Source organism: Leuresthes tenuis, unplaced genomic scaffold (assembly GCF_036924035.1).
Source record: "Leuresthes tenuis unplaced genomic scaffold, fLeuTen1.0.hap1 SCAF_1, whole genome shotgun sequence".
NCBI classification, from domain to species: domain Eukaryota; kingdom Metazoa; phylum Chordata; class Actinopteri; order Atheriniformes; family Atherinopsidae; genus Leuresthes; species Leuresthes tenuis.
Genome location: NW_027325355.1, coordinates 10,048,730 through 10,061,449, shown reverse-complemented (window position 1 = coordinate 10,061,449; position 12,720 = coordinate 10,048,730). Strand labels below are relative to the sequence as shown.

At 40.7% G+C, this 12,720-nt stretch overlaps 1 protein-coding gene, 1 non-coding gene and 2 pseudogenes across 2 annotated transcripts in view; 1 reads left to right on the top strand and 3 right to left on the bottom strand.

The window, feature by feature from the left end:
• LOC140296541 (uncharacterized) overlaps positions 1–12,720 on the bottom strand; it is a 51,348-nt gene that overhangs the window by 1,549 nt on the left and 37,079 nt on the right. The window contains exon 3 of the mRNA XM_072379728.1: positions 12,670–12,680. Within this exon, the coding sequence (XP_072235829.1) occupies positions 12,670–12,680 (11 nt within the window). The remainder of the gene's footprint in view (positions 1–12,669; positions 12,681–12,720) is intronic.
• LOC140276783 (5S ribosomal RNA) lies at positions 3,560–3,678 on the bottom strand. The gene has a single exon (XR_011909054.1). It is a non-coding gene; the product is annotated as a 5S ribosomal RNA (ribosomal RNA).
• LOC140300794 (5S ribosomal RNA) lies at positions 5,963–6,071 on the bottom strand (annotated as a pseudogene).
• Positions 6,440–6,545, top strand: LOC140297184 (5S ribosomal RNA; annotated as a pseudogene).

The window sequence follows — 12,720 nt, the reverse complement described above, 5'->3', positions numbered from 1 at the left end:
TTGGGGCTGAAAAAGGTTGATGACCACTGGTTTACATAAATAAAAGTAACAGTGGTGGTAATACATGACAGTCTTTACACTAACCCTTTGTTCCAGCTAACCCAGAAGTCTGCAGCCATCAAGGAACCACAGTCTGTTTTAACTCAAGCTTTATTTCTCTCTAAAACAACTCTTTACACTGAGGTTGAGAGATCTAATTCAATTCAATTCAATTTTATTTATATAGCGCCAGATTACAACAATTGTCATCTCAAGGCACTTAAGTAATATAGTCCAATTCAAGCCAATTTGAATTCAATTCATTGTAATCATAATCCAATTAATATTCTACAAGCCTGCCATCTAACCATTAAATACCCAGAAACATTACCACCACCAGGTTTAATTCATCAGAGACTTTAAATACAAATAATGAAGATTACCTCCTGAACCTCTCAAATCTGAAGACTGAGAGCCAGAAAACATCCCACCACAACAATCTGTCCACTGATTTTCTTCCAGCAGATCATTCAGTACATGTTCAGTCTAAACACATCTGTATCTGCAGCTCAGAGGGAGGAGATGAAACCAGGAAACACTTTGCTGAGACTTTTTCCACATTTGATGGAAAAGCAGAACGAGAGGAGGATACACGGAACTTCGACACTGACCTGTAGCCCGGTGGAACCAGATGATGAGCTGGCTCTGTTCCTGGTGGAGGGGTTAGGATCCTGGTTCTGCTGCTCCATTCTGGTCCTGGTCCTCCGACTGATGGACTCTGTCTGCAATTGTCAGTACATAGAATAAGATCCAGCTGTGGCGTGCAGCGTGTTAAATCACACCCACTTTTCTTCTTCCCTGGGTATCTTTTCTGGACAGTTTTTAACCATCTAAGTCACATTTCATTAAACTTATTACTGTGGTTTTTATTTAAATCCCTGAAAACTTTGAAATTGTTCTTTAAAGACCCACTAAGGTCTGTGACCTCAAAATTTGAAAAAAAAATTTAATAATATACTCTGTAGAACGACACCTACTGTGTGCAATATCCCATGAATCTCATCTTAGTCGGTGTAACACGATCAACTTAAACTTAAACAAATTTCCAGAAGCTGTAATGGATCCAGAAAAGTAACAGAGTAATCTCAGATTTGACACAGGTTAAACTCTGAAGCCCACGGTTCAGCACTCAGGGAGCTTCAGTCTGGGCTGAGGCTTGAAACTGAGAAGATGTGATGGTTCAGTGGGGGAATGATCTAGTTCTGTGTGGAAAACAACACGTCAGCAGGAGCTGTCTGACTGATCTGAGACAGTCTGAAGAACAACGTGAAGTGGACCATTCTGAGGCTGTCATTTAAATATAAAGGAGTGTTTTTCTGGCATCAGAAGTGCTCGTCCAGTGATTCATTCCAGAAAGCTGCTTTAGTGAAACCTAAAGTTTGAGATGAAGGAAACTCTCAGACCCTTAAAACTCTGAAATGTTTTTCAAACCAAATAACCTACAGTCTCCTTTATTTTGATTCTGAAATTATCTTAACTGGTAAACTTATGTGTCAATCAGTAAAAAGTGATCTTGTGTTGTGGTCAGATCAGAGTATCAGCTCCTAAAAGTTGCACAGATCCTCTTAATAAAGATCATTTTAGCTCCATTTTAACTCCAGATGTTGGCAGGTGGACTTTATGAGTAAAGACATGTACAACCTTTTTATCATGCGGTCAGTCCTTTTTGATACGTGGATAAAAGAAAATATTGGATATGTAAAGGAAACTGAATAATGAAACTTTCATGAGACACTTCTGAAGAGGACAGTCAGACTGTCTTTTAATGGGCTTCTGAGTGTAAATCTGAGAAATCAGACACTGATACTGAGGATAACTGTGTATTTCTACTGCTCCTGTGATACTTTCCTGGATCACAGATACGTCTTTATAATAATGCTATGACTCCTCTTCTACAACATCAATTCTTAATGTAATTAAAGTATTTATATTGACCATAATTAAGTCCCATTTTAAGATTTAATCCTTAAATATGGCATAGTGTGTACAATAAACATCAAATTACATGTTTTCGTTCCACAGTTTAATCAAAAAGCCAAACGATACCCAGATAAGTCTGGAAAGAACAATTCTAAATTTTACATTGATCATCAAACTTCAAAAATCACATAAGATTTCAGCAAAACTACAGAAAGAAGTTTAGAAAACGACAGATTTAGTGGAAAATGTGTCAAAAACTGTTCAAAAAGGTTAGAAAAGAAGAACAAAAGAGCGCAGAAGTATGTTTAACACACAGCTAAAAGGATAAAGCTCCATTTTATTTGTCCATCTGGCCGACTTATTGAAATCTATAGTTGATGCTGTGTTTCTGCTTTCTGCTTTGAATACAACGGTTTGCGGATTAGCATTAGCATTAGCAGGACATGCTAGCTGTGTATAGCAGCCAGGTTATTTGAACTTTTTTACTCTTTAGTACATGTTCTGACTGCCCGTGTCCAGGTGCAGGAATCAAACCAATGACACAAAGCACTTTGAAGACATTTCTGCAAATGTTTGACCGCTACATGTATTCTTTTCTGGACTCACATGCATGCAGCTTCCTGTAGTGATGTTCCGAAAGGGAGGAGCCGAAAATGATGACGTCCGAAGCCTAGAAGCTTAGATTCAGTTTGATGGTCAGTTCACCTCCAGACGGTGCAACTTACCCCCTGACCCGGATCAGCTTCGCCCTAACATGGGGCAAACAGGAAGCCTTTAGCTTATAATTCACTTATAAAAGCTGATTATGAACTTCTTTCAATTTGATTAGTGTTGATTTTGAGTCAGGTGACAGTGGTGTAGATCCTTTACAAGCACTGATGCCACACTGAGAAATATTCAACTCCCAGTAAAAGTTCTGAATCTAAAACCTCACTCAGGCAAAAGAATCAAAGTGTCATCAGCAACATTTACTAACACTTCCACCAGTAAAAGTATTTATTCTGCAGAGCAGCTCTCAGTGTTTGCTGTTAGATATAAAGTTGCCTGTTTGACAGTTTAAAGTGGCTGCACGTGCACTTTTTCTATCTGGCCTCAGTAAATCTCTGTAATTTATTCATTTGTGTTTGGAAAACAATGGAAACTTTATTTCTGAGCCCACATCAGTGGGTTCTGGTTGTTAACACATAGATGAGGAGACAGTTCAGTGTGTGAGGATAAAAGCAGAGGAGAACCTGGGACATCTGAGCAGATCTGGGATCAGCACCTTGGATATCAGCAGGGATTCTTAGGAAGGAAGGAAATGGGATGAATCTGCAGACTGCAGGAAGATCTGTTAACAGTCTGCAGACTAATGTGAGACAATAATATTTGTGTGTGTTTGGTATCCAGAAGAATTGAGACAGATGAAGTCACTGTGAGCTGAGCAGTGCTGGAAGATGATATGACAGAGTGACCTAAATGAGGTTTATGTGTGCGCTCATTTCCAGTCTTTGACAAAGATTGAAAAGTGAATTTATTTGAGTGATTTCCTTCCTGATGTGATGTATGTCAAGAAGCTGTCCGTGTTGAGTGAGCAGCAGCGCCTCCTGCAGGTGTAAAAAGCTTACAGCACCTGGTATTCCCAGGCGGTCTCCCATCCAAGTACTAACAAGGCCCGACCCTGCTTAGCTTCCGAGATCAGACGAGATCGGGCGTGTTCAGGGTGGTATGGCCGTAAGCGAGAGAGTTAGTCACAAATCAGCTTTTTATAGATGCTGAAACAATATCTGTTACTGTGTTCTGACTTCTAGAATATGATGCAACTGTTTAAAGATGAGCAATTCGTGATGATTTCATCTAACTAAGCAGCCTCGGTCTCTCTGTGTGACGCTGAACACAAAACTACACACAGGGAACAGAAGAGGTCGACAGACACTAAGTTATCTGAGAGTCTCACTTTCAGCTGCAGAGAACCAACACGAGAGAAGAACATGTGCAGGATCAACATCAGCCTCTCAAGCCAATTAGGTGAAAAACTAAAAGGAACATATGGTTCAAGCAGCTATATAATAGATATTTGTTACGGTGACTTTTGCTTACGGCCACACCACCCTGAACATCCTGATCTCGAAAGCTAAGCAGGGGGCCTGGTTAGTATTTGGATGGGAGACCGCCTGGGAATACCAGGTGCTGTAAGCTTTTTCTCTTCTCTCTACAACCTGCAGGGGGCGCTGACACACTTCACATCCACAATCAAATCAATTCACCAGAAAGCTTCTTTTTTTAAACAAATTCTCCAGAAACTGGAAGTGATCAATGCTGGATCATCTTTGGAATCACACAGTCTTAAAGTGGAGCTTCTTCTTCTTATGTTTCTATGCAGCTGAACACTCACATCATGATGATGACTGACATGTGTAGAAATCCTGCTCTTCAGCACATTTCATTTCTCATCCAACGAGGTTTAAAGTTCCCATTTTTCAGCTTTGATGCTGCTTCCACATCTCTTATTGTCTGCAATGCAGCTTCAGCTGTTATTTGATGTCTTTAGTTGAAACATGTGATCACCTCATGACACATCAGGAAGTTGATCAGCTTCAGCTGCTGCTGATTTGTTGGCAGACGCCTCAGTTTCTCTTTGGCTCTCAGTTTGCTGGTTCCTGGATTTCCTGGATCTGTTGACATGTCCCAGGTACTTGTTGTGTTTGATCCTCATACATTTAACTTTGTCCTTAGAAAGGATGAGTTCCAAAAAGGGAAACAGGGACTGCTTTTGCATTTGACACAGCCTATATCATGCCAATGTTCATTTGGGGCTGCAGTTTTTGCTTTAGTTTCAGACTTGTTATTAGACTGGAATGTTGAGGAGTTTCTGTGACAGATAGGCTCCACTCCCCCTAAAACCATGAATTAAAGAAAGTGGAAGGATGGAAAGTTTTGGGGACATTTATTCATTCATTCCACTTCAGCATTTCTGGTTCAGGGAAGAATCCAACTTTAATGACATTTTTTTTAAAATCAGATTTAATGTGAAGTTATCCTGAAGAAAATGAATATGACCACTTACAAAACAATAATGGACTTTTAAATCAGTTTTTCAAAGAGGTAAGTTATGGTTGAAATTTCTTATGGCTTTGATTTAGATTCAGTTTGATGGTCAGTTCACCCCCAGATGATGCAACTTACCCCCTGACCCGGATCAGCTTAGCCCTAACCTGGGGCAAAGAGGAAGCCTTTAGCTTATAATTCACTTAAAAAAGCTGATTATGAACTTCTTTCAATTTGATTAGTGTTGATTTTGAGTCAGGTGACAGTGGTGTAGATCCTCTACAAGCACTGATGCCACACTGAGAAATATTCAACTCCCAGTAAAAGTTCTGAATCTAAAACCTCACTCAGGCAAAAGAATCAAAGTGTCATCAGCAACATTTACTAACACTTCCACCAGTAAAAGTATTTATTCTGCAGAGCAGCTCTCAGTGTTTGCTGTTAGATATAAAGTTGCCTGTTTGACAGTTTAAAGTGGCTGCACGTGCACTTTTTCTATCTGGCCTCAGTAAATCTCTGTAATTTATTCATTTGTGTTTGGAAAACATTGGAAACTTTATTTCTGAGCCCACATCAGTGGGTTCTGGTTCTGGACAGTTCAGTGTGTGAGGATAAAAGCAGAGGAGAACCTGGGACATCTGAGCAGATCTGGGATCAGCACCTTGGATATCAGCAGGGATTTTTAGGAAGGAAGGAAATGGGATGAATCTGCAGACTGCAGGAAGATCTGTTAACAGTCTGCAGACTAATGTGAGACAATAATATTTGTGTGTGTTTGGTATCCAGAAGAATTCAGACAGATGAAGTCACTGTGAGCTGAGCAGTGCTGGAAGATGATATGACAGAGTGACCTAAATGAGGTTTGTGTGTGCGCTCATTTCTAGTCTTTGACAAAGATTGAAAAGTGAATTTATTTGAGTGATTTCCTTCCTGATGTGAAGTATGTCATGAAGCAGCGCCTCCTGCAGGTGTAAAAAGCTTACAGCACCTGGTATTCCCAGGCGGTCTCCCATCCAAGTACTAACCAGGCCCGACCCTTTTTAGCTTCCGAGATCGGGCGTGTTCAGGGTGGTATGGCCGTAAGCGAGTGAATCAGACACAAATCAGCTCTTTATAGATGCTGATACAACATCTATCACTGTGTTCTGACTTCTAAAATATGAATATGAAGTGAATGTACCTGTTTAAAAATGAGCAATTTGTGATGATTTCATCTAACTAAGCAGCCTCGCTCTCTCTGTGTGACGCTGAACACAAAACTACACACAGGGAACAGAAGAGGTCGACAAACACAAAGTTATCTGAGAGTCTCACTTTCAGCTGCAGAGAACCAACACGAGAGAGAAGAACATGTGCAGGATCAGCATCAGCCTCTCAAGCCAATTAGGTGAAAAACTAAAAGAAACATATGGTTCAAGCAGCTATATAATAGATATTTGTTACGGTGACTTTTGCTTACGGCCACACCACCCTGAACACGCCCGATCTCGAAAGCTAAGCAGGGGGCCTGGTTAGTATTTGGAAGGGAGACCGCCTGGGAATACCAGGTGCTGTAAGCTTGTTATCTTCTCTCTACAACCTGCAGGGGGCGCTGACACACTTCACATCCACAATCAAATCAATTCACCAGAAAGCTTCTTTTTTTAAACAAATTCTCCAGAAACTGGAAGTGATCAATGCTGGATCATCACTGGAATCACACAGTCTTAAAGTGGAGCTTCTTCTTCTTATGTTTCTATGCAGCTGAACACTCACATCATGATGATGACTGACGTGTGTAGAAATCCTGCTCTTCAGCACATTTAATTTCACATCCAACAAGGTTTAAAGTTCCCATTTTTCAGCTTTGATGCTGCTTCCACATCTCTTATTGTCTGTAATGCAGCTTCAGCTGTTTTGTCTGTTCTGTTTGTCTGGTGATCAGTCACCTTCCTGCTGGTTCATTTTGGAGGATTTAATCTGAAGGAGAAACTATTTATAGCTGTGGCTGGCTGCCTTAAGCCACTGCACAGGTCTGTGAGTGTGCTTCACAGCTATAAAAACACTAGAAGCTCTATACTGGACGCAGGAATCACTTGGAATATCTTTGAATCCTTCACAAGATATTCAGCCTTCGATATAACTCCAAGGACAAAGGAAATCACATGTTGGACATATATAACCTTATGTATGATCCAAGAAAGCAATCATTCACAAAATTAAAACCTCTAAATTAATTTCACTAAAGGGTGAAATGAATAACTAACTATCCAGTTACATGCTGAGAAACCTTTGGTCCTGAATTTCACATCAATGCTAATTTTATACATCACATCAGGTCCAATTTCCATACACTGACGTAATGATAGGAGGGTAGTGCAATGTCTCTGTGAACGTTTTGCATTCATTGTCCTGTTCTGTGTTTTTGTCTTAGCTTTAGGTCGGCCATGTCCTCACCTTTTTCCTCAGTTCCCTCTGGTCTGGTCATCAGCTGCACTCACTCACCAATCACCCTCCACAGTATTTAGTCTCCCAGTTGTCATTCACTCATTGTCAAATCCTCGCCGTCTCTCATGTTTAAGTCAAGTAGTTATTCATGTCAGTTGGGTTTTTGTTTGTTCCTAAGGTTTTGTTTGGTCAGTTTAGTTGTTTTGGGATTCCCAAAAAAATATTTAGGAATAAATCCAGTTTTACATTTATAATCTCCATTTGGGTCCTCTCCCCTCACCTCCATGCCACCCTACGTGACAGGTAGTTTTAATGTTGTGGCTGACTGGTGTACAGAACATATAGATTAGGGGTCATCCCATTCTGGGGATCCAGATTTCCAAAGACCAAACCCCAAAAATGTATAATTACTTTAGGATTGGGCAGATGAACGTATGAGAAGGTTTGAGATAATATGTGATTTAAAAAATCTATCCTTTACCACGAGAGGCCTCACCACCATTTGAACAATTCAATTCAATTACATTACATTTTATTTATATAGTGTCAAATTACAAAAATTGTCATCTCAAGGCACTTAAATAATATAGTCCAATTCAAGCCAATTGGAATTCAATTCATTGTAATCATAATCCAATTAATTCATATAGAGACAATTAAAAAAATTAATATCCTAACTAAGGAAACCAACAGATTGCACCAAAACTTGTCTTCAGTCTAATCTCCCGTCCTGAGCGTGCCTGTGGCGACTGTGGAAAGGAACGACTCCCTTTTCTTCCAGGAAGAAACCTCTGGCAGAACCAGACTCAGGAAGGGTGGCCATCCGCCTCGACCAGCTGGGGTTTGAGAAGACAGAAAAGAGGGAAAAGAGGGGGGGAAAACACCATAACACCATTCAAAGGATACCTGTTGGAACAGGGAAACACAAGTTAATAACCACAATAATGTCACATGTACATAATATCATTTGAGAAATTAAACAGGGGGAAAAGAGAGGAAAGTGAGGAAAGGTGTGACAGATGAGGTCCCCCAGCTGTCTAAGCCTATAGCAGCTTAACGATGGGATGTTTCAGGATTACCTGAGCCATCCCTAACTATAAGCTTTATCAAAAAGGAAAGTTTTAAGCCTAATCTTAAAAGTGGAAAGGGTGTCTGCTTCTCGGACATTTACTGGCAGCTTATTCCACAAGAGAGAAACATCTTAGATCTAAAACATCATGAAATGCTCAAAGTATTTGTTATAACACTACATAAAGAACCATATTCCCACTTCCGACCTGTAGTTACAGGACCACAATAAGCACCCACAGATACGTGAGTTTCCTCATTCACAGCTGAAACCTAAACCACCATCAGAGATTACATTTCATTCCTACAAAAAAACCTTTCAGCCGTAGAAGCTGATGCTCAAATTTAGGTGGCATAAAAACTGAGCCTGTAATATGTGACCATTCCTGATGTGCCAGGCTGCGATTGGCTAAATGAACCACTCACAATGAATCAGCTAAATGAAGCTGCAGAAGATGTTTGTATGTATGCTTATTCTTTGCTTTGCTACCCGTAGGAAGTGTTGCATGTTCATTACAGCCAGCGTCACCTGAGACTGAGACTACAGAAGCTCATCTCCAGCATTTCACACAGGAGACGAGTCAGAAATGTCAATACAAGAAAACAAAGAGATGTTTAACCTTTGAAATTCTAAATTTTGAGATATATGAGACGTTTTATGGGATATGTTCTCAAAGAAGTCCAAATAAGACTTGAAAGGATAAATTTACTGATATCAGTGAAATCTGTTGGTTTCCTTAAATAGGAAACTTTGTTTTTTTGAGTTGGACTCATTTGAAATTAATTGCATTTGATTTGTTTGGATTATGATTGGATTGAAATGAATTGGTTTATACAGTCACCGGCCACTTTATTCGGTACACCTTGCTAGTAAAAGGTTGGAGCCATGATAGCATCACACAGTTGTTGCTGATTTGTCGGCTGCATTGAATTGAGACCCGGTGACTGTGGAGGCCATTGGAGCACAGTGAACTCATTGTCATGTTCAAGAAACCAGTTTGAGATGATCTGAGCTTTGTGACATGGTGCATTATCCTGCTGGAAGTAGGTAGTAGCCCTTGGTTTATCTCACCTTCTGTCAGATCCTTGCTGTTTCTGCCATCATTATCATTCTCCTCTTCTGTCATTTTCTGGTTTCTTTGCTGTGTCGTATTTTTTCTTTTTGTGTTCTTCAATTATTTTTACCTGCGCTTTTTGCTTATTTTCTTTATAAATATTTTAGCCACACATTATTTGACTGCTGCTGTTCCACATCTGGGTCCTCTACATCATATACATCAGAAACATGGTAAATCTGACTCATTTCAAAGCCAACAACACACTCTGACAGAAAGTAAACACAAACTGAGCAGTGTTGTGTCTGCAGGCCAGTGCAGCAAGGAGAGCCTTAACCTTTAAACAGTTGAAACTAAACAATCACTTGACAACAACATGGCCCCACACAGGAGAACCTGCTCCTCAGCAGTTCACCTGCATCTCAAAGAGAAGGAACTCACCTCTGAGGACAGTAATGTCCACAGTTTGGTCAGAGAAGACGGATGGTTTTAAACAAAGGTTAAAGAAAGTCTTCAGTTTATTAATCTGGAAAAAACATCCAAACGAGCACGTGGCCTCAGGCATCACATATGTAACACCTACTTTGAGTCTTCACCTCAAACTCAAACTATTCACATTTTAAATCATGTGACCAAAACACCATTTTGACCCAAAAGACCAGCTTGGTCAGAAACAGACGAGACCCAAACTACTTTAGCTTCAGCACTTTCATCAGCTGAGCTAGATTCACTCCTTCTGCTCAACGTGCTGCTTATCCTTCTGAAGATAATCAGACCATTGAACAGATACTGGGCCTCACAAAAGATCAGCTGCAAATCTCAGTCCATACTGGGGCCGATCAGAACTGTTTTGGCTGCATGAGCCACACAGAATCACACAGAATGTCTGAATGTCACAGCTCACTGGTGGATGTTGAAAGTAAGAAGATAAATTGTGTTGTCATGTTATAAGTAGAGTCAGATATCTAATCTGCATCAGACACAACAAGCAGATCAGTGTTGACTGTCAGCTCTGTGCATTCATATCAGCACAACTCTCCTGTTCTCCAAATGATGTAGATGTGGAAATAGTTTGATTTCCTTTTATTAAAGTATTTTACTGAAGCAGCTGATTCAATGAGCGGATTTAAGAACAGAAACAGGACGTGAGGCTTTTTTCTCAGGACTCTCAGTTCAGATACACATAAGCAGCAGAAAGCAGATATTTCTGTAACATGACAGCGTAGGTAAGTGATGGTTATAGTCAGATTAAGTGTTATCATATTGTGCTGCACTATCATCTCCGTCATACCCACTTGTGGTTTGCTTTACAGGATGTTGCCGCCACATATGTTACAACACGGTCAGTCTTCAGCCAGCAGACACGATGAAGACAGCTCTGCTTGTTCTCTGTAAGTAGACAAAACAACTAATGATTATAATCAGAAACAATCCTGTGACTGATGTTTGTAAAGCCAAAAGTCAGATATGAGCGGACCAGCTCTCTGATTCAGCTGAAGATTTAAAGCGCGACACTTTGAGGTCTCAGTGACAGCTGATGAAGTAGAAGAAGTGTGTGACTCAGATGCATGTCTGTCACTGTGCTCACACTGTGGCTTAACTTTGATGTTTCAGTGTTGTTGAGCTCCTGCCAGACGTCTGCCAGTCACACACCCTTGTGTGTGTGTTTAAAGTGTCGTGTCCAGTTTAGAACTGGGCACGTGTCCGGATTAAACTGTAAATATTAGTTTATTTGATACTCTTTTTGAGGAACTTTCATGCGTGCTGCCCACCTCTCATCACTTCCTGTCTGGCGGTTTGTTGCCTGCTGATGCAGTTTTTTTGCCAGTCATTTGTGGCAGACAAAAGGATCTGTTTGTTCGTTGCTTTTTTCCATCTATTGCACTTAAAACTTTGAGTGTACAGGCGGCGTGTCAAGTTTATCGTTGTTTGAATGAGTTATCCTCGTTTTTTAGACGACAACCCTTTAGAATTTTGTCATATAGTATGTGCAAAAAGGCTGCCTTAATTCCGTTTCCTGTCAAGATGATCCCACACTGCTTCAATAATGTTGAGGTCCGGGCTCTCGGGAGGATTCATCCCTCCATAAGACCTGCTGCCACTGATCTTCAGTCCAGAAATGAAGACACCATGATGAGACTATTGGAGGAAGATAAAAAAAAGTCATTAAAAGGGACACAAAGTAATTACAGTAGGGTATCAGGATGGATGGAAGGGTCCACAAACAGCAGATAGTTTGGATTCTTTAAATAAACTGTCACCAATTATACACCACCCTAACAATTGGGAGGTTACAGAAACAGAGGCTTCACCCTGAGGAGAAAACCTCACAGAGCGAATACAGAGGCTTCACCCTGAGGAGAAAACCTCACAGAGTGAATACAGAGGCTTCACCCTGAGGAGAATGGCTTTAAATGGCTTCTAAAGAGTAATGTTTACTGATGAGGAGACAGAGGCCAGAAGCAGCCGGATGAACTCTGAATGAAATCTGCTCAGATTCATCCACAGACAAAAAAGTCCAAAAATACACTGAAAACAGCCAAAGAGTTTCTGGGTGTCGTGTTTGATATTAACCTCATGTAGCTCCATTTCAGTCCTGCAGACAGGTGAGTTTCTTTTAGTGTTTGTCAGCTCAGGCTGCACATGTTTGTCTGAACCTCTGAGAACAGTAAGGAAATGTACTGTGTAAGTAAGAGAGACATGTTTTAAGTTAAAGTTTCCATCCATCTTAACTCAAAGGTATCTGAAGAGGAAATGTTTGTTCCTAATGAGATTTAATACATGAGCATCTGGCTGATGGAAAAAAAAATCACCAGTTATTGTAAATCACACGGAGAAGTGAAGTGAGCCTTTAAAACATGCACCATCAGCAGAATACAGTGAAAGAAAAGATGGTAATCTGTCTTTTTGTCTCCGTCAGCCTCCCTGACGGTCACTCCCAGCTGGTCTCAGTATTTCGAGTATGAGGACGTCTCCATCAGCTGCGAGCAGCTCGGCCCCGGTGAATGGACAGTGTGGAGATCCACCACAAAGTGAGTTCACCAGCACAACACTCATGTCACAGCAGAGAGAGTTTGACTGCTCAGATCACAAACTCTGTGCAGTCAGACCTCACAGGCATCTGCTTTCTGACTCTGAGGATTGCTTCTTTATTGTCGGCCACGGCAACTGATTTCATCTGCCT